The sequence below is a fragment of the Pezoporus wallicus genome, unplaced genomic scaffold, assembly GCF_028554395.1.
Source record: "Pezoporus wallicus isolate ANWC-B61680 ecotype Strahan unplaced genomic scaffold, APGP_CSIRO_Pwel_v1 contig_12293, whole genome shotgun sequence".
Lineage (NCBI taxonomy): Eukaryota > Metazoa > Chordata > Aves > Psittaciformes > Psittacidae > Pezoporus > Pezoporus wallicus.
In genome coordinates this window covers 38,367-63,137 of record NW_026635930.1, presented here as the reverse complement: position 1 = coordinate 63,137, position 24,771 = coordinate 38,367, and the positions used below count along the sequence as shown (strand labels likewise).

The 24,771-nt window shown below is 45.1% G+C and overlaps 1 protein-coding gene across 1 annotated transcript; it reads right to left on the bottom strand.

Moving 5' to 3' along the window:
* Positions 1-654: 654 nt before the first annotated feature.
* On the bottom strand, positions 655-19,970 carry ACOX2 (acyl-CoA oxidase 2). Its single transcript, XM_057398662.1, has 15 exons — positions 19,897-19,970; positions 19,010-19,182; positions 17,720-17,882; positions 15,039-15,190; positions 14,397-14,504; positions 13,539-13,658; positions 12,988-13,103; positions 12,425-12,597; positions 11,170-11,332; positions 10,298-10,488; positions 9,052-9,213; positions 6,353-6,458; positions 4,128-4,345; positions 2,318-2,450; positions 655-1,397 (listed from the first exon to the last, which is right to left on the bottom strand). Exons 2-15 carry the CDS (start codon positions 19,167-19,169, stop codon positions 1,335-1,337), a joined length of 2,028 nt encoding a protein of 675 aa, XP_057254645.1. The 5' UTR covers positions 19,170-19,182; positions 19,897-19,970; the 3' UTR covers positions 655-1,334.
* Positions 19,971-24,771: the final 4,801 nt, after the last annotated feature.

The following is a 24,771-nucleotide window of genomic DNA, read 5'->3' as shown; positions in this document are numbered from 1 at the left end:
GATTTTATAGATAGAATTTTAACTGTGGAGTGCTGCTGATGATGTTCAAGTGAAGGCACTCAGGTTCTGTGTTTTTACTCAAATTTGTGTAGCCATTTCTTTTCTTGGGCAATTTGTCTTAGTTATTAATAGAACTTCTGGTTATGCTTTAACTTGAATGCTGTTGGGAGCAAGACAGTTGTTATCCATTTGGACAGATGGATCCTGTTCTCCCATGAAGTGCTTGGCTCAAGTGCTCCTTACCACAACAGCTTTGCTCTTTGGGGATGTAAGAGGGGGTCTAGATTTCTGTGTCAGTTGCTGGTTCTTGAGGGCAGGAGCTTTCTATCCCATCTCTCATTCAACAGGCTTGGATTTCTGTCTTATATTTTGTCTCCCCTTCTTCAAACATCACAGAGTTTCTGACTTGTCATAAGAGGCAATAAGAGCTTTATCCTTCCTATAAGGGGAGGAAGAAAAACTGAACGGATGAAGCTCAGGAAAAGTGGTTGTTTCTTTCCTGCAACACATGGTAAGAAATATCTGTGTTAACTGGCATTGAGTTGTGATCACAAGATGTTCTTTGCAACACTTCATTTACTAGCAAATTAACGACTGGCCTGGATCAGCCTGCCTTTTCCATAATTATGAAGTATAATAATCAGAGAAGCAGTATTTGAAATAATACACTTTATTGGAGCCCAAGATTTACAGAAAGACTATGTGAGTGGCTCTATTAACAGCAAAGGAAATTTTGCAGACTGGAGTTGGCATCAGCTTTGTCTGAATCTTCATTAGCCTGGAATACTCCACTGCTGAGCAAGTTGAGAGCTGAGTTAATTATCCAAGCAGATGTACTTTCTAGTATACTTTTTGATCTAAGAGAACAAGTTTTTCCTAGAAGCCAGGGACCATCATTTTAGCTTCCTTGGGTTTTTCAGGAAAGGTTGGGTTAGTGGGGATTTTCTCAAGGCACTGTACAGCTATAACACACTGAGAAGGAGCTTGTAATGGGGTTTGTTTTTTTTTCCCCCCTTTAATCACCATAAAGTGGCTTTAGAAGAAGGATAAGAAAGCCAAATGACATAGTTTTAATGCTATTGGGACACTTCACATTAGAAAACAGCAAACCCCGTTTCAGCCTAGATTGCCTCATAGCAGTGAGCAGTACTCAGCATTGTTTGACTTCTGCCTGGTTAAATGCAAGTGGCTGGCTAAGAATCTTGTTTCATACTTGCTACAACTGGAAGTAAGCAACTGATTATGAATTCTGATTTGTCACTGCTGATGCTTTGTCAATGTACAGCTGCACAAAGACAGGAGGAAGTGTGTGGCCTTCACTTAGATCATGGTCTTCATAATTTGGATAACTTCTTGTGAAGAAGTGGCTTCAAATACCTCTCGTAGGCTGGGTTCATCTGTTCAGAAAGAGAATGTGGAAGGGAATTAGTGGTAATTAAGAAAGAAAACGGTATATTTTTTATAAAAGAATGATCTCTGAACTACAGAAAGCTAGACCTTTTTAAAAACAAACCCAAGCTACTAGCTGCTTCAGCTAAGTGCAGGATCTTTTTCCCAAAGTATGTGCTGTCCTTCATAACCAGTACACAATAGTCATCCCAAATGGAGCAGCGTACTATTTAACTTCAGAAAATATGCTTGGACACGAGTGCTTGCTGAAGGCAAATTCTGTGTTCAGCAGTAGAATTTCAAAGGGTTGCTGATTACCACAGTAAAAATCTCCCTTAAGGCAAAATGGGTTTTCAAATGGAGCAATAGCTAGTTATGTTGTGCAGAATTTTATGCTGCTCCATAATATGGATGAATTAGGAAGTGAAAATAAAGTGCTAAACCATGAAGGATAAAATTGCCTTGTTTAACATTTATACCCTTTCTGGTTAAACATATTATTAGAAAAATTAAGTATTGCACTAGTAGAAATACCAGTGAATGGAATATACCCTGTGTTTAGTGGCTTTTGCATAATATGTTGTTCCATAATATGTAAACTATGTAAACAGACTTTTGGTTTAGCTTATTTTGTGCAGTACTACCTCTGTAAGTTCAAAAACCAAAACCACATTGGTGGCATACACAGACCAGCTCCCTGCTACAAGCTGCTGTACTCTGGGGGCTGTAAGTCATCGCTGGGTTCAATGGCTGATCTAAGACTATAGGAGGTATAATTGGGATATCACAGGCCATTGTTCAGAGTGAGATAATAAGAATTAAAAGGTCTTATTCCACTTACTTGTATCTCTATAGCTTTCATTAGAAGAAAAGCAATTTCTGCTCTGGCTAATGCAGAAGTTGCCTGGCTATAACACAGCATCTGTACCTGTGTGTTGGTCGGTGACTTCCGAGCCCACTCGTACAGCCGCTGGTAAACCTGGCCATCGTAACTGCCAAGTGCAGAATTCAAGGTCTTATCTGTGAAGTCAAAGGCATCCACCAGTGGAACAGCATCCTTCCTATGGAGATGAATGTAGTTTGTGTTACTGAAGCGGGTATTGCTTTGTAAGGGAGGAAAATAAGGCAAAGGTAAACTGGAAAGTCAGTTGTTCCAGGTTCCTCAGCTGGAAAAGCTTGTGCCAGTTTTTCCCGTTGCTGAGGCTATGGGGGAAATCCTGCTTGGGGGAAATCCTGCTTGTTTTGATTCCTCAGAGGCATGTTCTACTAATGCCCTAAGTTGTCTCTACTATTGAATAGGTCATGTAATCACCTGGACTCCATTCCTAATTCCCTCATTTAGGACTCAATGTCATGTCAGATGTTTCCTCAACACACTCTGCCGGTTCTTGCTTTTGGTTTTTGCAGGGTTTTTAATAAGTTTTTCTTATGCTGTGTTTGTCCTCCAAACTGGAATAAGGTTGCTGCTAGATTTCATGTGAAGTGCTCCGCTGATCTCCAGCCTTCATCTACTCTGAAGTATTTCTGTTACCTCATCATTGGGTATCAAGGTCTTCTACTGTTTTTGTGTCTATAAGAACAAAGCAACCCTGAACTGCGCCAAGGGCCTGTCTAGCCCAGGGGCTGATCTGCCAGCAGTCAGCAGCAGATAGCTAGAGCATAAAGACAAGTCTGTAATGACAGCTTCTTCTCCTAGGCAGAAGATGGTTTCTTTTACCTCATCCTCCCATCATCCTGGGTGCAGGAAGTTTTGCTGGCTGTATCCCACACCTGAGGCAGAGGGATGCAAAGTGGTTTGCTCAAATGTTGGTATTTGCATCTACCAGTTCCTTTTGGGAAAGGGCTCTTTGGGGGTTTGGGAGAGGCTGGGGTTTTGCTACAGACCAGGAAGTGTTTGTATCCTAATTGTAAATAGGTAAATGTGCATTCTTGAATCCTTTTAGCAAGGCATAACACTGAGAGGTTGCAATGAATTCCAGAGATGACAATGTGTTAGACTTTTGTAAGCCTTACATTAAGCTTATTGCTTAACTTGAATTCTGTGATGAGTTCTGAAAATGTTCTCTCTTCACCTCAGTCCTGCCCAGCTCTGCCTATGGTGTATTCTTGTTTCACTTCAGGTGTCTTAAATAGAATTTTACATACAGTAGCAACTCACTCTCTGCACCAGAAATTAATCTGTTCTTAACAAACAGCATCAAGTAGTGAAAGAAGAACCCTTGTCAGAAAGCCTTTGTGAGTGTTGTGGTAAGTTAAAACTTTAGTGTATCTCAGAATTCATGTAGTTAGCAATAAATGGTGTCGAGCAGACGCATCTGAACAAGCTGTAGGCAGGATTGTTTGGGTGCAGGTTGCAACTCAGCCATGGCAACAGAGTAGGCTGTATTAGCTGTTGCTTAAGCAGATTTTGCAGTGTCTGATCTGCTGCCTCCTACCAGTGTTGCTCTATGTGTTTGCCTGCTTTTGCTCTACTGCAAATGGTAAAAAGCATTCAGGATTTCTTGGTTTATAATTCAAGATTTCATGTTCCAGAACTTTGGAGACTGCAGAGGAGCTGGGCACTTAGGTCTTGTTTTGCTGTGAAAACAAGCTCTGTAGATGCTTCAATCAATTTCTAGTACTGCCAGGCAATGAAAATAAAACCCGAATGAGGTGAATTGACTTTGGAGATGTTACCATAGGTACAGCAGCACCATTTATAGATCTATCACAGCTCCTTTCATATTAGAGCAGCTCACCGAATGACAGCCAAGAGGTCTAGATATGATGCGGTTGCCATGTCCATTTGAGCTCCAGATATGTGTCCATCGTGCAAGAAGACTCCTGCATTTGAGAAGATCCCATGTAACGCAAAGAGGTCACAGAGATGTTTCATAATCTTCTGGATGCCACCCTTGGCCTCGAGTCTTTCCACCGTTTCTGCAAAGTTTTTCACTGTGATGTAGTGGCAGTGAGCCTGGAAAACAAATGCAATCAACAGTGAATGCACCTCAAAACACTTAGTAGGCCAAATGACTCAAATGTTCTCGCAAAGAATATAAAACCTTTTCATTTCCCTGGCACTTTCCCAGTCTGTATTCTTTGTTTGCTGGATCACAAGACCTTTTGTATTCATGTCTTACAACAACTGTAGAGACTTGGGGGTGTAAACACTGGTATTTGTAACTCTAGAAAACCACTTCAGAAATCACACAGGTACTTTAAATATTTCGGATAGATACCCTAAAGAGTTTGTGTGATGGAAACACACATTGGAGTGGACTTGTTTTGACCTCCAGCAAGTGAAGCTTGGTCATACATCAATAAGAGACAACTCTTGTTGAAGACCTTGGGCTCGTGGTACATTAGCTTCAGTGTCTATAGCGCTTTGCTCTGAAAACCTGTGTTGTCGCAGGAGAACAAGCAAATTTACTTCTTGCTTTTGTGGCTTCAAGTAAACTGATTGTTTTTGTGTCAGACGACAGTAGAGTGTCTAGCTTCCAAGTTACAGAAGTATTAGCTGAGGTCCAGAGCAAATGACTCCACCTGTGTGTGGGGGTGGCTCTTGTTATGTTGTTGTTACTGTGGGTGGTTGGTGATGTTGGTATCTGTGTGTGTTCCCACTGCACAGTTCTCCTCCCCGCTGTGGATGTAAGCATGGCACATTCACACTGCTGCTCTTCCTGCTAGCACGGCCAAGCAGCATGGAGGCCAGCGTGGACTGCAGAACCTGCCCAAGAAGCTGGATGTCTCCTTAAGCAATTAACCTGTGTGGAGTCTGCAGCAAAGCTGTACCCAGTGCCTGAGCCACTTGGCAGGCATCTGTTCACACAGTTACTGTGCCAGTCGTGTGGGTGAGTATCCAGGGAAGGTGTGAAATAAGAAGTCATAGAATCATATGAAAGTTAAGGTTGGAAAGAACCTTAAGGTCATCTAGCTCAAACCCAGAGGTTCCCCAAGGAGGCAGCAGGCTATCAAGGTTTTAAAGTTATGGGGGGAAACTCAAGGGGTTTGGGTGACTTCTCCTCTCCCTGAAGTACTTAAGAAACTTTGGAGCCCAGATCCCATTTTCTACCAGCACAGTCACCACTGACAATACCACAGCCAGCCTTCTGCATGTGTTGGGCTCTTCAGAAATGGTTTATTTCTCACTAGGTTCTCCTCCTTGCTTCTCAGAGAGGGCTGGATTTCAGCTTCTCTGTCATGTGATCACCCTGCTCTCCAGTCCAGAGACCTTGGCCACCCATTTGAGTGGGTGCAGGAGGGAACAGCTTGTTCAGGTTTGCATGCTGTTCAAAGCTTTTCCTAGAGGTAATCTCAAACAAGAACACTTTGCCTCAGTTTTATTCCACTAAAAATATATTTACATTAAAAAAAAAATTGGGAAAGTAATTTTTCAAAGTCGCTTTTTGTATAGGAGGCCTCCTTTATTTTTTAGGCAGTTACACAGCTTGTCTGCTCTTTTTCAAGCTTACAGCACTGCTTCCCCCAAGTCTGTGTAATTGAAAATGGGATGTGATGCACAGGAGATGGGTGACCACAGAAAATGCTGCTGCTGAGGTCTAGTCTTTGCTCCCTTACTTAGTGGAAGGTGTCCTGCTATGGCAAGGGGTTGGAACTAGATGAGCTTTAAGGTCGCTTTAAACCCAAACCACTCTGTGACTCTGATGTGGGAGGCCTGATTCGGCTAGTATTGGTAGCAGAACTGTGTATATGTTTTGTTTTCTTCCCTCCCCTTTTATTTCTGTTCCTTTTAGTCTTTTTCCACCTGGCCTATTTGGATGGCAAATTCTTCATGTCAGGAGTTGCTTCTTACTATGATTTTCCCACCATGCAGACCACAGTGGTGCCCTTGGCTTCATAGTGTCCCTTAGATGCTAACAGAAAACAATAAACAGCACTGATACTTTAAGCTGATCATGTGTTTCTGTTGCACATTATATCCTAAAGACAAAGATCACATAAGCAGCTGATTTTTACTAACCTTCACAGCCTGCACCAGCTGCACCGTGCACTCATTCCACGCGTCGTGCTTTTTGACTCCAGACTGAATCAAGACCTGTAGTTTAGCTGCTGTGCTGCTGATGAGTCTGGAAGATCCAAAAAGCATATTGTATGTGGCTCTAGCAGCCCACATGCACTCATTTCATATTCAGACTTGTGTGTGATCGTATGGCAAAGTGGCGTTTCTGACTTTTGAGTTACCTACACTCAGCATGAGTGAACTTACATTATGCAAAATCTAAGTAAAAATTGGGAGAAGCACCCAAACCACCCTGATGCTGAAGGATTTTTGCCTTCTCAGCTTCCACGGTACTTTACCAGGGGTTCTGAGGAGTTTTTCTTGGGTTCTGTGTGTAAGGAGGATTTGCAGAACAAAATAAAGCTACGACAATATTGGACTGTTCTTACATTATGTTTCTACTTTTCTACACAGGGATCCAAATCTTGCTCCCGTTGGCACTAAAGCTTTCAGAAGAATGGCTCTGTTTTTACACTGATTTGAATGGCAGCAGGGATGTTGATCCGTTTGCCTGATTTTCAGAAATGGCACATGTATGGCCCATAACTGTGCCCATAATACCAATGAGACCACTCATGATACTATTTTTGTGTTGAGTAGTTAAATGTGTAGCTCAGATTCAATGAGAGGCACTGTGTTTGCTGTGGTGTTAACTGAAACTTTAGACCTTGCGCCCACTGTAGGAGAGGAACTGGTTTGAGACCATCTTAAAAATCTGAACGTGCACAAGTCCATGGGCCCTGATGAAATCCATCTGTGGGTCCTGAAGGAGCTGGCAAATGAAGTTGTGAAGCCGCTGCCCATCATATTTGAGAAATCATGGCAGTCAGGTGAAGTTCCCGACGACTGGAAAAAGGGAAATATAACCCCCATTTTCAAGAAGGGGAAAATGGATGACCCAGGGAACTACAGACCAGTCAGTCTCACCTCTGTGCCTGGCAAAATCTTGGAGCAGATTCTCCTGGAAGACATGCTAAGGCACATGAAAATCAACAAGGTGCTTGGGGACAGCCAGCATGGCTTCACTAAGGGGAAATCCTGCCTGACCAATTTGGTGGCCTTCTATGATGGGGCTACGGAACTGATGGACAGGGGTAGAGCAGTTGGTGTCATCTACCTGGACTTGTGCAAAGCGTTCGACACTGTCCCACACAACATCCTTGTCTCTAAATTGGAGAGACATCAACTTGATGGATGGACCACTCGGTGGATAAAGAACTGGCTGGATGGCCACACACAAAGAGCTGTGGTCAATGGCTCAATGTCTGGCTGGAGACCAGTAACGAGTGGGGTCCCTCAGGGATCAGTGTTGGGACCGGTCTTGTTTAACATCTTCGTCGCTGACATGGACAATGGGATTGAGTGCGCCCTCAGCAAGTTTGCCGATGACACCAAGCTGTGTGGTTCGGTTGATACCCTGGAGGGAAGGAATGCCATCCAGAGGGACCTTGACACGCTTGTGAGGTGGACTGATGCCAACCTCATGAAGTTTAACCATGCCAAGTGCAAGGTCCTACACCTGGGTCGGAGCAATCCCAGGCACAGCTACAGGTTGGGCAGAGAAGAGATTCAGAGCAGCCCTGCAGAGAAGGACTTGGGGGTGTTGGCTGATGAGAAACTGAACATGGGCTGGCTTCAGTGCGTGCTCGCAGCCCAGAAAGCCAACCGTATCCTGGGCTGCATCAAAAGGAGCGTGACCAGCAGGTTGAAGGAGGTGATCCTGCCCCTCTACTCTGCTCTTGTGAGACCTCACCTGGAGCATTGTGTGCAGTTCTGGTGTCCTCAACATAAAAAGGACATGGAACTGTTGGAACAAGTCCAGAGGAGGCCACGAGGATGATCAGGGGACTGGAGCACCTCCCGTATGAAGACAGGCTGAGGAAGTTGGGGCTGTTCAGCCTGGAGAAGAGAAGGCTGAGTGGAGACCTCATGGCAGCCTTCCAGTGTCTGAAGGGGGCCTATAGGGATGCTGGGGAGGGACTCTTCATTAGGGACTGTAGTGATAGGACAAGGTGCAACGGGTTAAAACTTAAACAGGGGAAGTTTAGATTGGATATAAGAATGAAATTCTTTCCTGTAAGGGTGGTGAGGCACTGGAATGGGTTGCCCAGGGAAGTTGTGAATGCTCCATCCCTGGCAGTGTTCAAGACCAGGTTGGATGAGGTCTTGGGTGATATGATTTAGCGTAAGGTGTCCCTGCCCACAGCAGGGGGGTTGGAACTGGATGATCTTAAGGTCCTTTCCAACCCTAATTATTCTATGATTCTATGATCAGTTTCACAGGTATGTGAAATTTTAGCTCTGTATAGAGTATAGAACTGCACAGGGTCCAGCTGGCTGAAGGTTTTACTGAATGGCAACTCAGTGATGTGGTCTGGGATTTACATAAACAGAGCCAGCAGCTTGGTATAGAATCAGCTTTGTGGAATATAGTTGTTTGGTAGCATGTGGCTTAAAATATTGTGATGTTTTGAATCTGAAATCTTCATACTGAACACTTGACATGGCTGTTAAACCTGTGCGAGTCTTCCTCAGGAGCAGATGGTGTCAATTCTTGTGTAACATGTTATTTTACCTCCCTTTAAAGCAATGAAGCAGCAGAGCTCTTAACACATTTCTGATGTCAAAGAGAGAAGGATGTCTCCTGTCTCTGTACTGACCTGACTGCTGCATGTCGATAGGCCTGGGTGTAAATATCTGGACTGAGGAAATCAAACTTGTTCTTGGCTGGGCACTTCTCAGATTTCACTGCAGCCAGGTAAGTGACAGATGGTGGGACAGGGTGGCCAGCGCTGGCTGCCATGAAGCACTTAACCAGGAACCTGGGAAGAGGATAACAGTCAGAGCAGGGGATGGTTGTGATCTTCTGCAGCAAATGGTCATGTGAAAAGTAAAGTGGGCTCAGGTGAGGAGCAGCAAGATGTAACCCATCCCGTCAGTGGTCCAGAATGGACTTGAATGACTAATGACTTTACATTTTACATCTTATTTGCAATAACCTGACCTGTGATGGGTCTCAGGGGCAGCCTGTTGACTGTATTCAATGCTACAGTAATCTGTAGTGATGATTTTTTAGGAAGAAACTTGCTGTGGCTATTAGCAGCATGGTGATTAGACACATTATCAACTTTGCAGCCCGAGTCTTAATGCTCTAGGAGTCTTAATGGTGGTTTGGTGTGATCCCCAACATACAATCACATTATGTTAACAAATATGAGACTCTTGGAGCTAAACGCATTTCCTACTCCCTTATTTTTTTGGCCTATGACCTAGTCTTACCAGGTCTAGAAGTAATCTATTGATCTTGCAAGAAGAGACAGCAATGAGTGCAGAAGTGCAGCATGCAAGCACAGAGCTGTGTGGTTGCACCTCTGTCCCTGCAAATTGTACTGGTTTTCTCCTTCTAGCAAAAGCACATGTTATTAGAAGTTCCAGCAGCTGTGGTTTCTTTCTCCTGTATTTAATCTAACCTTGGATAATCGTCAGTCTGCGTGTTCTGAGGAAACTGGTGTTCTTGGAGTGTGACTCATCCGCTTTCAGTATCCTACAGCTCTGCCTTCTCTGAATCAACCTCACTTTGCCAATATCACATTATGTTGGTTTCTTAAAAACTAAACTGCAAAACTTGGGTAGCAGTGCTTTTGCTGTGGTCCCAGACAGAGGAAAATGAGGTTATGCAGAACAGCACCTGCATACATACCAAACCCAAAAATAGAAGAGATAATCTAATTCCCCCACACCTCCATGCCTGTTAGACAGAAGGCATGAATAGTTTGTGTCCTGAGTTGTATTTTTAGAAGGTGCTGGGAGAAAGGGGTAGCTGGTTTTACTGGTTTGGGGGAAGGAGTGGTAGAGGTTGAATAAATGAGGGGGCAGGCTTTTTGATGAACAGGTTTGGATTGTTACCTGGCAGTTTGCAGGAACAAAATGGTGTTTTCCCCTTCATAAATACAAGAGGCAAGTATTCTAGTACATAAGGAAGGGAGTCCGCTCAGCAAGGAGTAACCATGGCCCCCACATGCCCGGAGACAGACTTCTACTGCGGAAGCACAGTACTGAGTAACAATGGCTTTGAAGCCCGAAGAGAATGCATGGAGCTGTTTGAAAAGAGAAATTAAAAGTATGGCAGAGTGTTAATGGTGAAAATGGTCCAAAGCAATCCTCAGAATCAGTTTCCTCTTTTAATTTTGTGCAGTTTCTGGGGAGGAAATCCCTGTCAGATCCTCCCTTGCGTGATGGCATAGCACCCAGCTTCCTGGGATGGGATCCCTAGCACCCAGCTCCTCCTTTGGGATGCTGCACACCCTTGTGCTGGGCACGCTGTGGTTAGTTGATGCTTTTTTGGGTTTCAACCAGCAGTGGCTTTGGTCACCCTTGTTCAAAGTGTGCTTTCATTTCAGGCTTCCAGTTGCAAAATCTTATGTTCTATCTAAAAAGTCCCGTTTTTGGTTTTGGCTCAGAAGTAAATATTTGCATTTGTAGATGACGTTGGGAAATAACACTTCGTGCCACCAGCCACTTGGAACAAGGTTTTCATCAAATGGACGTGCTTTTCAAGGACTTTTCACTGTGCAGTAGTTCCCAAAACAAAAAAGTTGGGGTGGTAAAGCAAATTCTGTTGCTGACTGGTTGTGGACCTAGGACACATCATTTGATCTCTTAGTGCCTCCTCTTTCTCCAGTTATCTGGTGGTGAGAGGAATGCTTGTCCAGTTTGCTAAAATACTTTGATATTTAGAGATGAGGAATGCTGTATGAGCTAATGCTGCTGTGGCTCACCTCTGGCAGCATGCTGAAGTTCTCCCTCTGGATCTCTTCATACCCTCTGTTGAATAGGTCCTGCAGGTAGTTGTTGATGAAATGAAAGGCATAGGCTGCTGCCAAGTGGGGCAGCAACTTCTCTTGCTGAGTCTGAAAGTCAAGGATCTTTGCTTCTTCTTCCCTGTTGGAAGACAGCTGGTGAGTTAGGGAAAGTGTGAACACTGGCTTAACTACTGTTAGTTTACTTATCACATAATGAATAAGTGAAAACAAGTAAAAAAAATGAAAACAGGCATTTTTCATTATGAAGCAGCAGTTTGTGAAGGGGACTGAGCTGATGTCGTGCCAGCAAATCTGCCCAGCTTGCTCAGCTGTTAGAGAAATGAGCCTGACTATGAAAAAGATTATGTTTCTGCTGTGTTGGTGAACCAGCATTGAGTAGAAAAGGCTCTGTGTGATGGGCTGGTGCAGAGGGGGAACAGGGACTGCAGGAGGGGATAAAGATGAAGCCTTCCAAGGATAGCGAGATGCTTGGTGTTAAAGGGATGTGCTGGCCCTGCACCCTGAAGAACTTTTACTTTGCAAACTGGGTCTTTGTGGACCCTGAAAATAGTTGAGCCTAAATTATTTTAAGTTCTCTGAGCTTTCTGTGGATATTCTTTTCCACTCTTTCTGTGGTTGGTACACTTGGGACTTCAGATGATGGAATTGGTTCTTACAATAGTTGAGCATGCTGTGCTCTTGTGTTTGATCCAAACCATGTTCTCATTAGGATAATCTTGCTTTTGAAAGGAGCTGTAAGTGGAAATTCCTGAAATCCATTCAAATGAAAAATATCTATTTAAAAATTAGAGGCATTCTCACCAGACTGATAAATTCAACGTTGTAAAGTGTGAATATCGGAAGGGTGGATGTTGGAAGGTATTTTAATGTTGTGCTCACCAGTAGGATGCTATGGAATAAGAATTCAGCAACTTGTCTACATTATCTGGATTCTGAGTTATGGGATTACACAGGAAGGCCAGTTACAAGAAAAATAAGTTCTCTGTGTCAGCTGCTTAGCTATTCAAACTATGAAACTTATCTTAGAAAGAACTGTAAACGCTCTCCTGTACTTTGACTGAAGCTCGTTAATGTAAATAATGGGGAAGCATGTCTGGCCCAGAAAATAAGCCAGTGATGTGCTGAAAGATAAGAAACTGAAATACAGACTGGTGCAGGGGAACATGGTGCATGGTCCACTTCCCACCGCTGCAGACCTGCATAGCATTACCCAGGCTTTAACTTGGACTGCCGGCGAACCACAGAGTATCTGATGGCAATGGTGCAAGCTTTCATTAGGGGTATTACAGCTTCGTGTGAGATGAGGGCGACGCGCACTGCAGTCATTGTGAGATAGTTAATCTGCTGGGACCCCCGTCTTACATAGGTGCCATCCGGTTGAACCTAGAGAGAGGATGTTAGATGCCACCTTCTTCAGTACTTCAATACTGGTTGTGTCATCTCTACGCATAGAATAAAATGGGCATCAAAATCCTTTGCTGATGAAAAACTAAGTATTTTTATGTATAATAGATGAAACATATCCATTTAAAGAGACAAATTCTTACTGCTTCTGGCTCAGACAGGTTCTCCCTGCCCCATCAGCCCCAGCCTCTGAATGTGGAATTCCTGACATTGAGTTTCATTTAGGATTCAGATAACTTCTGCCCTTGGCAAAACCACTGAGACTTGCAGACACCTCAAAGGAAGAATTTTGTCCTAAATTTAGGCAGCTCCCTGTCATCCCTCTGGCTGTGCGGTGAGAATCTGACGTGCGATGTGAGTCTGTCATACCTCACAAAACTTGCTCAGCATGTTCTCCCTGGAGACACGCACATTCTGCAGCATGAGGTACCCGTTGTCGATGTGCTCAAAACTCATTTTGGGACCGATGTCTCCTGCAGTTATGCCTGGAGCAGGGGAAAACACAGCTGCTTACTTCCACTTGAACTCCTCTCCCCATTTTGTGTCAGGGGGTCTCAAAGGAGAAGGTCACGTTCAGTTCTGCTTCTTCCCCAGCATGGGTGATCTTGCCTGAGGAATGAAACAGGCAGTTTGTTTCCGTGATCCATCTGTCACCCATGCTGGCCCGGGTTAGAACTGAGGTGTTAATACAGGGGTGGTCAGAGCAGCCCAGGCCTTTGGTTAGGAAGGCTTGGACTGGATATGCCATTAGATCTTCCTTCAGATAAAAATGTTGTAGTTAATGATACCTGTGACTCAGGTATCTGTCTTGGTTTGGTTTTGGCACTGTAAAACTCCCTGGGCACAATGTTTTAGAAAACATATAAGGGCAAAAGAGGCAGAGCACCTGCACAAGCACTGCGGTGTCTGGGGTCATTTACCTGGGCACAGTGAATGGTCCCAAAGGCTGCGTATCTGCACAATGAAGGGATGCACGCCATAGCACTTCCCCTGGACATACAGCTGAGCAAAGACCACTGTGTGTGTTGCTGACCTTCCCACTGTGAGGAGAAAACCAGTCACGTTCCCTTAAGATGAGGTACAATACAAACAATTCCACGGTTAGCAGTCTGTGCTAATTGTATCTTAGGTCTCGCTGACACGGGTGAGTGTAGGTGTGATCCACAGATGTTGGAAGCTAGAGATTGCCTAAACCTGTGCTCTGAGCTTGCTCATATCTCTCCAAAGTTGCATTATTATTAAAGCCAGTGGGGTTTGGATGAATAGTTTGTGTCAGCAGAGGAGAAAAAAATAATAGCTAATTAAAGACCTTGCAGAGCTGAGGGAGGGGGGAGTGCTGGGGCTGATAGAGCAACTCCAGTGATTTGCTGTGAAACACCTTCCTGAGGGAGCCATGAATTTCACACTTGAATTCTTCATGCTGAGACTGGCTGATGACGTGAATCCTTTATGCTGATGCTTTGTGCTGATGACCTCCCTGTGGTTTTTGGCTTTCTGAGTATTGTTTACAAAGAAGAGAAGATTAATTCCTGCAGAGGCAGGAGTTTCCCTGAGCTAACCTCTCCAGCCCTGCCACCTAAGGGCTTTTGATAGATGATGGTGGCTCCTTTCTGGCCTTTGAACTTGTAGAGAACCCTTTTGTCTCTTACTTGCCTCTTGATCTGTGCATCTCCTACTGCAGTTCTCTGCTAGAACCTGGGCCCTCAAACACAGAGGGGCAGAGTGAGCAACTGAAGGAGGCCAATGAGGAAAACCTAAGTATTTTGTGTGGTACTTACTGTCTCCAGGCCACCACTTCATGGCAGAGATCTGCGGTGTGTTCAGTATGAACTCCTGTGTAGCAATATCAAAGACTGCCGTTGTTTCCAAACCCTGAAGGTAAGTTCCTTTAAAAAAACCCAAAACAGTGTGTTTATGTATTTATATCTCTCGGTATCTCCTAATGTATGGCAAGGATGGAAAGAGTGGAGGATTCCTGGAGGCTGGTGTGGTCTTGTGGTTTACCCTCCTGGTGAGAACCATGGGATGATGTTCCCAGTGACCCCACACCATCTCCTGTAAAATTCTCTTGAATCATATGGTGCTCAGGCAAGATACCTGGTTCATGGTGACAACCATCATCTTGGGCAAGCTGCCTGGCTGATACCCTCCACCAATGGTTACTGCAATCTAACTATGCCATCTAATCATGAGCTATCTAACCATGAGCTTTCACCCCTGCTCTTGTTATTTTTGCCACACTGGCAAAACCAAAACCAGCACAACCTCCATCTTGCAGAGGGCCACTGAGGAACATCTACCTCTAGCATGCAGGTGGCATTCCCCCCCCCTCCAGTGAAGCACAGACACCTTGAACTCACATTCTTCTGAGAATCTGGGCCTTCTGTCCTATGGAAATTCTGTTTTCTTTGCAGCCTTACCGTGCCCCAGTTCAGTCTGGGCATAGCTTCCGATGAGCTGATACTGCATGGCGAGAGGAATCCATTTGGCAATCTGTTCGTCAGAGCCCAGCACTGAAATACTTCTCATGAAGATGGTGTGAAGAAGAAACGCGACTTCTCCTGACAGTGCCCTGCAGAGAAGGTGCACGGGGTGTTTTTGTACATGGATGAAGTTCCAGGGATGTGATGAATGAGGCTGTGACACTGTGATAGTCACCAGACAGTGCTACCTGCAGCCTTTTGATTTCTTCATTGTCCTACCTTAACCAACATACAGCATCAATACAGTATTGCAGGAGGCAATATTGCATCAAAGCCAGATCGTACAGGGCTTTGAGTGGCCTGATCTAGTGGAAGGTGTCTCTGCCCATGAATAATCTTTAAGGTCCTTTCCAAAACAAACTATTTTATTATTCTATGAAAATCACTCTTCCAAGCTGCTTTTGTTCCTTCTTTCTTAACACAGTTTGCTTAAGTGTCACTAGCTAATTACATATATATACATATATATAACTTGTTCTTAGCAAATGCTAAGCTCCTGAAAAATAGCCCAGCTCTGAAGCACTTGTGGCTCTGATATTGTGGCTTCTGAGCCTTTTGTATCTTTATTTTACACCACAGGATTTTTTCTTTCCTTGGTTATTTAAGTCACATTTTAAGCCTGAGCTAAATACCCCACCACCCTACCCTAAAACCCCCAAACCTTGGCAATTCACTGTGGGACATATGGAAGTGAATTACATACATGGGCATCTGAGTCTTAGATTTCTTGAACATTCCCATTGTGGGGAAGTACCTCAGTATGTCCCTGGCCATAGCAGGGGGTTGGAACTAGATGATCTTAAGGTCCTTTCCAACCCTAACTATTCTATGATTCTATATTGGGCTTGTTGCTGTACCATTCCCTGGGTGTTTGTTCTCACTATCACTGGACAGTACTGGGGTTCATGGAGATTTGGCCTGACTTGAGATGGGTATTTTCCCTTGTGGAAAATTCAAATACATCCTTGTAGCACCTGGCTTATTGTCTGTTTGGCTCCTTCACCATTGCCAGCTAATAGGGCTGCATGCATCCTAAGATACACTATTCTAGAATCTGCATATGGGAACTTGGTTACTCTAATTTCTATGCTGCAAATCAGAAACTCATTCATTTTAAGCTTTCCTTTTTGTGTGCAAGAAATCCTAAGAAAATATGAGGAATATAGTCCCTTTTCCTGGGATTCCTCAGAATAGATTGAATCACCTCACAGATATAAGTACATGTGCTCTCACATGTAAAAGTAAGTGGCTTTGCTGTTCTCAGTAGCTTGTATGATTGTTAGCACATTGCTTTACTGCAGTGCTCTAGTGAGCATCTCATTCTAGATAGATACCTTTCATTGTTAACAAATGACTATGACCTTTCTTTCATCCTGCCCTGAGAGAGAATCAGTCATGCTGAAAAAGTGGGGAGAAAACATGAACAAAGTAGTTGAAGGGAAATTGCTCTGATTAACAGAAAAAGACTTAATGACCCCTTGGCAGCCCATCCAGCAATGATGCTGCTTTAACTGCAATTTTAAAGAGCTCTTTTATATGTGTGCAAGTGATTCACTGTTTGGCACCAGGAGGCACAAGGACTTTGCTAGTAAGAGCTTGGTGCTCACCTGGTGTTTCATCAGGCCACAGTGCTCTTAATCCAGCAAAATGTGGTAGCTCAGGGCTGGTCCTGCCACAGCCCTTGGCATCAGGGGGCCTGATAAAAGCAAACCTATGGGAAATGTGGTTGAGTTTTGTCAGGTCTTTCAAATCTGCTGGGATTGTTTTGTTTCTTCTGAGGAAGGAGTGGAGAGCTGCTTGTTATAAGGAATGTAATGATCAGGTCCAAGAGCTCTCGACAGAAGAATTCCCCGTTTATCAGCCTCAGTAGCCAGCAAAGAGCTTAGCATAAAAAAAAAAAATCATAGTCTTTCATATAATGGGGAAAAACTTTATAGCAAGGCCTGTGCACTTGCATTTTCTTGCTGGGTGTGTAACCCCACCAGTTTGCACTGGTAACAGCAAGCCAGTAATACTTAGCAATGGGAGAAAGAAGGAGAGATGAGCAACTAAGATGTGGAGCTCAGCCCCATGCAAAGTGTTAATAAAAATGTCTGAAGGAAAGGATTGCAAGAACTGTTGTATTCTGGTGGCCTACAAACTAAAGTTTGTGGGGTTTTCTTCACTTTTTATTTTTAAATACAATATAGTTTTTCCAGATAGAGACAATGTTGTCTTTAATTCTTCCAGAAGTCAGCAATGTAATGGGAACAGCAGCACTTCCAATTCTGGTTATACATGTAAAAACATCTGAGGGGTGGTATCAGAGCTGTAGTATCAGAGCTGTAGTACAAGTAAGGAGCTTGCTGAGGTGGAAGTAGTATGTTGGGATGTGAACTGCTGTGATCTATCACACTGCATTGTACCTATGTGCTGCTCTTTGAAAAATTCCCTGCTGTGTATCATCATTTTCCCTTCTCTTGAGCGTGCTGCTAAGGTAAAAACCTGCAGCATATTTGTATCAGAACCTTATCTGTCAACTGCTGGCCTCTCCCAGCCTTTGCGGAAGCCTGTTCTTGTTGGCTACAAACCTTTTAACAAAACACTATTTTTACATTAAAAAAAAAGTATAAAATTACCTGTAAATATACTTAAATTCGGGTCCGTTCTCAGTCCATCCCATCTCGTGCATCTTTTTCTGGAGGTGAACAGCCTTTCTGACTGCAGCTTCATACTTCTCATTCTGGCTCTGGAAATACTGATTTTCTCTGCTAAATACAGGGTCACTTTCAATAGCTTCGACTGCAAAGCAACACAGAAGAGTTAGCTCTCCTGGGGCTGGGGAGGTGCAGGCAGTGTGGGCAGGACTGGGGTGGCGGGTACCGATGCTGTATTATTTAGGGTGACTATAGGCAGATTTTATTTTGCTATGCTGGCTCTGACTGCTGTCACACCTAACTCTGAAAAGCAGAGATTTGGAGAAGGAGTTGAGGAGGAGAACCCAGCAGGCCTGCAAGAGGAGTCTGCTGAGTGGAAATAATGACCATGCAAGTGAAAGCACTGTCCCTGGTCAGGGTGTCAGAGGTGACTTTGTGCCTCAGGCAGGAAACAGGTGTGGATCCCTCTTGAAGAGCTGTTCTGGTGGCAGCAAGAGCTGCGTTTAGCTAGGTTTTGCCCAGAGAGAAGCTAACAGCTCCGGCTGCCGAGTGTCCTGCTTACACCAGTGCTTTGGCTCAGGGCTCTAGCAGCCCTTCGCAACACTGTGAAGCAGCTCTTGGCCTCATTCTGTGTCAGCCCAAACACGCCCACTATTTACTTTGTGCCTTGAAACCTTGAGTCCATGCACGTTTAAGGTTATACTGAACTCCAGTTGCACTGTGAATTGTGCAGTCCCAGTGGTCTGTGCCATTTTCATTTGTTAAAAGTATAATATGGATGAAGCAATAGAAAAAAAGAGGGGTTTGATTCATTTTTTTTCTCTATCTAGCTATCACGAGTGAAAGCAGCTTAGCCTGCCTGAGCCAACCCATACAAGGAGCTCCACACCTGAATGAGGCTAATGTGCTGAGGAAGGCTGTTGGCTCAGTTCATGCACGGTGTGCATCACTGCACATCAGCACTAGCCCCTGCATGCATCCCTATTGCACAGGGATGCTTGCCTGTGTGATCCTCAGTCCTTGTATTCCAGTTCAACCAGTCTTAGCGAAGATACTGGGGATGGGAGCAGGGAAGGGACAGCAGGAGTGGCTGTGGAGGAGTCATGATTTAACACTAACAGGGAACTCCATCTCCACACTCCCACTTCTTTAAGAGGCGGGCAATAAGCAAATACCCAGGAGCACAAACCCCACCGGGCTGCAAAGGAGGAGCAGAAACAGAGGGGATGTAGCCATGCCCTGGTCAAGCGCAGCCTCATGATGGTCACTCACCCACTGCCCTCCGTATCCGAGTGTTCTCCTCCCCTCCATCCAGCAGGGCTGTGAGCTTTTCCACGCTGAAGGAGGGTGTTTGCCTCTCACTGGCAAGGTCGGGATTCACACCACCAACAGCTGAGCCCTGTGAGTACTTGCGGGTCTCCAACAAAGCCATCCCGGAGGCTGCTCTGCAAAGGGATGGGAGCTCTTTAAGTGCTAGCATGCCTTCAGTGGGTGATTGATGGAAGTGTTGGGTACAGGGAGGAGTGGTTTTAGTAGGTTGGCTAAGGTGGTTGGCACCTGCACAGGGGTTCTGTGAACACTGAGGCAATGTCTTGTCCTCATTGCAGTGGTATGGACAATAAAAATCTAGGGCATTTCTAAGCGCTTGAAGTGCAGGGTTTGTGATATCATTGTAAAACATAAAACCTTTTTCTTTCACCAGTCCGTCCCCAATATTTTATGAGAAGTCACTGCTGGAACATCCCACAGCCATGTGCTAATGTTTAAGGGAGTTCTTGGCCTATGGATGTCGAAGAGGCTCCTGGACCTGTGCTTGCAGTCCTGGCAGCTCTACCCGTGCTGCCTCGATCCTGCTTCCCATGGGGCTCAGCTTTACGTTAACTCCTAACCTTTTAGTTCCCGTGTTAGCAGGATTTGTTACAGGATGTTAATAAAGTAGTGGTGTGCAGAAAACAAAATAGATTTCCCCCCTGAAGAGGCTGCCTGCCTTCCCGAGCTACTTTTAGTACTGTAAGGAATTTAAACTCTGGAAACTCTTGCAAATATGTTCTTAATTTCCTGGGGTTTTTTTTGTTGTTGTTCAGAACATTAATTTATTATCCCGGGAGGGGGAAAAGCCTCAAAGCTGATTTCACAAGGTTGGAGTAACCCAGACCTACCCTTGAGCCGTTCCAGGAAGCGCCGGGCTCAGTGCTGGAGCACCGGAAGGGTTCAGCTGCCAGCTCCCTCTTCCGTGAGGCTGCGGAAGGAAAACCCGCTGTGTGTGTCCGCTGTGCTCAGACACAAACCCCACGTACCTTGCTCCATGCACCCTTCAGGGAGCCACACGGCTGCTGCTTACCTGTCCGGGCTCTGCCTGCCAATGTCCCCCCCGGCAGGGACCTTGCCCTGGGGCCGACGGAGCTGGACCCGCCCCATGGGCGTTCCTGCGTGTGTGTGTGCGGCGTGCGGGAGCTGACCCGTGCCGGCAGCGGCCTCCGAGGGTTTTCCCGTAGGGAAATCCCACAGCAACCGGTGCTGAAAGGGCTGGATTAGTTCTACTTAATAACATGCCGTTCTCCTGACCTCGCTTCCGGCTATCAGTGCATTGGAAGCTGCGCTTCTGGCTCCTTTTCTCCTGGTATTTTTAATTTGTACTTCTATTTTGTAGTCTGCTCTGGATGGAGGAGAGCATCCCTCGGGTGCTCACCGCTCCTTGTCTCTGGATTTGACTTGCTCAGGGTTTTCCCAGCTTAGTTATGGCACTTTCCTAAGGCCTTCCTGCTTTTGGGGATGCAAATCAGGAGGTTGGGAAATGTGTCTCACAGGCTAGGACATGCTGGGGGGCAGACGAAGGTTACCATGGGGTGCGTGCTGCTTTCATCTCTGTCCATCCTAAATCTGCTGCATTATATCTTGGTGTCTAGTGGGGGGCAGGAGCTGGCAACTCATCCCACCTGGCTACAGCAGGAGAGGAGTCCCTCCTGCCCACACTTCATTGCTGGGTCTGTGCTGCTGCTTCAGACCTGCTTGTCTCCCACTGGAAATTGCTTTGTCAGGGAAGGAGATGAAACAGGTGGGATTCACTGAACCGCAGGGGTGCTTTAACATGGGAAGTTGAGCAAAGGATGGGAAGTCAGATGGAGTTTTGCATATCTATCATTTTAAGCTTCAGCCTGAGTGAACCAAGCCCAGCAGCCATGAAGAACAACAATAAATCAGAGCACCTGACTGTAATGCAATGAGTGTGCTCATGGGCTTGGTGTGTTAGGGATGAATCTGGTAAAGATGCTGTGTGGCTCCATCACCCTGCCAATAGGACATCCTGTGGACATACTGCTTGGTATGCTGCACAGCATCACATCCCATGGTGTCTCAGGGTTGTCAGCACTTGTGAGCAGTAACTTCTTTCTGAAGTTTTCTGAGGGTTTTCTCTATTTGTTCTGCTGTTTCCTTCTGCCAGGGTCAGAAGTGCTGGGCCTTTTGCTTCTTGAGTGCTGTTTGCCATTGCTGAGGCAGTAATGAATTAGAAAGCAAAACATAAGGGTTCCCTGATAGGAAATTCCACTGCAGCAAACTATCTATGAGCACTTCAGGAGTAAATGCATAGGAAAAGAGACTTCAGCATGACCTGGATAAATTGCAAAGCTGGTATTGAAAACTCTGGCAGTAAGAAGAAATTCAGGCAATGGAGAAGTTTTGCATAGCTAAAAGGCAGTGTACTTTAAAGAGTAGAAAAGAGTATTTCTTACTTTCTTCTGCAAAAGAACTGTCACAATACGAACAACTGCCTTTGACATCTGTGCATGAAAGGAGGTGCGGGGTTAGTGGTAAGTAGTCCTGGGGCACAGCCCATTGAAATCTCCCCAGCCGGGGCTGTGGAAGGCTGATAAAGCACTTTACGTAAAGTCCTGCCTGGGTCCCTGGTCTCACGTCTCGCCAAAGGCCACGCTCTGCAGCGAAGACCTTTCCCTTTGTGTGGTTTGTGCCAGGGAATGAAGTATGTAACCTGCTGTGGTAGGACAACCAGTGAGCTATTGTTATAAGCAGCAACAATGTGGGAAGATGTTTAGTCAATGAGCCCTTATCCCTGATGATGAGCTGACTGCTCATGGGTGTGGAGCATTGGGAATACCATGTACCTCCCAGTGTGGATCCCAGCAGATACCTGGTGTCAGAGAAATGTGTTTAGTGCTGCTAAAATGCTTTTAAAATACTAAAACCCAATGAAGTGTCAGGGTTCCCTTTCAGCTCAAATCCAGATTTTTGAATTAAACCCAGGGGCAATGTGTTTCCTTGGCTTTGTAGGTCTTACCCTGCCAGGCAGTTGGGCATCTGTGGCCAGACAGAAATCAAACATATGGGAAGTTTCAGTGCACAAAGCCTGATTCCACAATGTTCATGCCCTTAAACTGTCAGCAAATTGAGATAAAGTCTGGAGATGAGCAATGGGTGCAGCATTGGGGCAGATAATGAAAAGAGTGTATTGATGGGTAGGTTAACACAGCACTAACAAAGGAGTTGCTGTTGGACTTCACTGATCTTTATGTTCAGTTTATTTGGCTGTTGTCTGCTTGCATCCTCAGAGCTTCTTCAGTTCCTTGTGGAAGAGAGCAAAATATACAGTCATCATTTAGTTTATTTCTTCACAAGTGCCCACATTAAACAGTGTCAGTTGAGTTGTATGACATATAATTTTAAATAACTGTACAAACACCAACACAGAAAATAGACTATGTACCACATAGGCAACATACACAGTGCAAAAAATTGTCTTCCATCAATACTCTGATAATCTGTATCTTCTGTATACACCACATTTATTCAGGAATGTGTTTCAGGGACATAGGGAAGAATTCATTTAAAAGAAAAACAAACACAGACACCCCAAAATCTTCCTGGTGATGCCTACACTGATGATACCACCTCCATGCTGCCATGAAGCACAAGAGCATGGCTGAAGGTTGTACAAGCTCTTGTCTGAGCCCAGGTGGTTCCCAGTTCACAGGGGTGGAAAAGCTGTAAATGTGTCATTTCCCACGTGCTGTTACAGACTGCTGAAGCCAGTGATGAAGCGCGGTATGTCTTGCTGTGCGCCATGGGGCTGCCACAGCCTGCCCTGGCCCCATGGGAGCTGCCAGTGGCTGGTTTGGTGGGTTGGTCAAGTGTGTGGATGTGTGGCTGGGTCCCAGCTCACAGCCTGCAGGGTCCTGGTGAGCTCAGGGTCAGGGCTTTCTGCTGTCTCTCCACTGCTGTAAGGAATTCTTGTGGCTCTATTAGCTCAGTCTGTGTTAGGACAGTGTGACCTAGTCCTCTGTTTCCCTTCTGGACATGCACTGAAAATGGCCCAGACACCCCTTAGCAATGACTGCACTGGAGTGCAGCCCCACTCCGTGCTTGGTGCACACCACATCGTAGGGAGGCACCTTGATTATTATTATTATTTCCAGATAATGTTTTTATGCTCTGGAAGATCACAGCAAAATGTTTTCAACTGTGTCAGTGCTGATCTGAGCATTCAGCCTACCATTACTGGATGGCTCCCACCCAATGACTTGCATAAACGGCCCTGTCCCAGCCCAAGTGAGCTGATAACACTGATTTCACTGGTGCATATGGAGTGATAGATTGCCTCTCCTGCAGTGCATTTCCACATGTGGCAAAATTACACATTAATTTGCTGAATTTTTTTGAGCTCTTTGATCAAGGTTACTTTATCTCTGCTGTAACCCCTCACAAAACCCCAGCAAGGTAATTCTGGCTTGTGATTTAAACCGATGTTAGCTGTGGAGCATCATGCAGCATTCTTTACAGCTGTGTACAAGCATCCTTAGTAACACACTTTTTTTCTTGGAGAAATTTGGCCTTTTTTCCCCCCCCTGAAAAAGTGGTTGATGCTGCTTCTTCCACATGGTTTTAATCATGACCTGTAAGAAAAGCTTCAGAGTTAGAAAGGACATCATAGATCCTTTTAGATCTTGTTTGACCCCATAGTGACCATGTGGACTGGATGATGAGCTTTAAAACTACCTTAGAGACAGTGCTGTGAGATGGGGCTCTCAAGGACTGAAAATGAGCTAAGGGCTCTTATAGTTGCAGAAGCCCCATACCTCTATCACTGCTCTCAGCACGTGATGTGGCTAAGGTATTTTACTCAAGCTGCCAGGTTGAGCAACATCCCTTTGAAATGAAACACCCCACTGGACCAGGGCGATTAGGGAACGGATTAATAACGTTTTAATAAGTATATGATAAATGCCCAGTTTCCCTTAATTTACTTGTGGATACACTGAAGATGTGTAGATGTTGTTTAACCAGATATTACCTTCCCAGCTAAGTCCATTGAGGCTTGCCATCCAAGAGCCAGTTTAAAGGCAGTTGGTAAGTTATGCTGTTTAGGCTTTGAGTCAGTGCTGATGTGAGAAGTAAGAAGATGAGAAATCCTGAAGGTGCAATTTTAGCTCTAGATGTGGACACCTCAGGGCATGACTGTGACAGGCTCTTTCCATACATGGTGCAAATGCACCCTCTACCTCATAGAACCGCAGACTGGTTTGGATGGGAAGGGACCTTAAAGCTCATCCAGTTCCAACACCTTCCACTAGAGCAGATTGTGCCAAGCTCCATCCAACCTGGTTTTGAGCAGCCTAACTCAGTTTTGCCACACCAGTAGAGAGATTTTTAGCTTTGCAAGGTAGCAACTGAAATGAAGTAACTCTGACCTCTGGAAAAGGGGATAAGAAGCACTGACATTCTTGCATCAGTACCTAATGCAATCAGTAGCACCTCTCCATCACAGGATGTGTTTTTGTGGGTTCCTGTGGTAGCTCATGTCCAGCCGCTGGGTGAGGGGCTGGAGCTCAGTAGTTCAGGGGTAAGAAGCAGTTTGTCTGTCTGCTACATCCACAGGGATCTGCTGCCAGGTCACTGCACACTTCCATGTACACGTATGCTGAAAACAACCAACCTTTGCTTTCTGCTCAGAGCATTTGCCTCACACTTGGGATGCTGATGGTATAGCCCGATGTATTTCCTGCCTGAGTGTGGAACTGCCT

Excerpts from the sequence above, each read along its gene's own strand:
- ACOX2 (XM_057398662.1), bottom strand. The coding sequence starts at position 19,169 with ATGGCTTTGTTGGAGACCCGCAAGTACTCACAGGGCTCAGCTGTTGGT. Across the intron at positions 13,104-13,538 it reads GGACCATTCACTGTGCCCAG|GCATAACTGCAGGAGACATC; the intron begins GTAAATGACCCC and ends CCCCTGCTCCAG. Across the intron at positions 6,459-9,051 it reads TATCGACATGCAGCAGTCAG|ACTCATCAGCAGCACAGCAG; the intron begins GTCAGTACAGAG and ends TGGATCTTCCAG.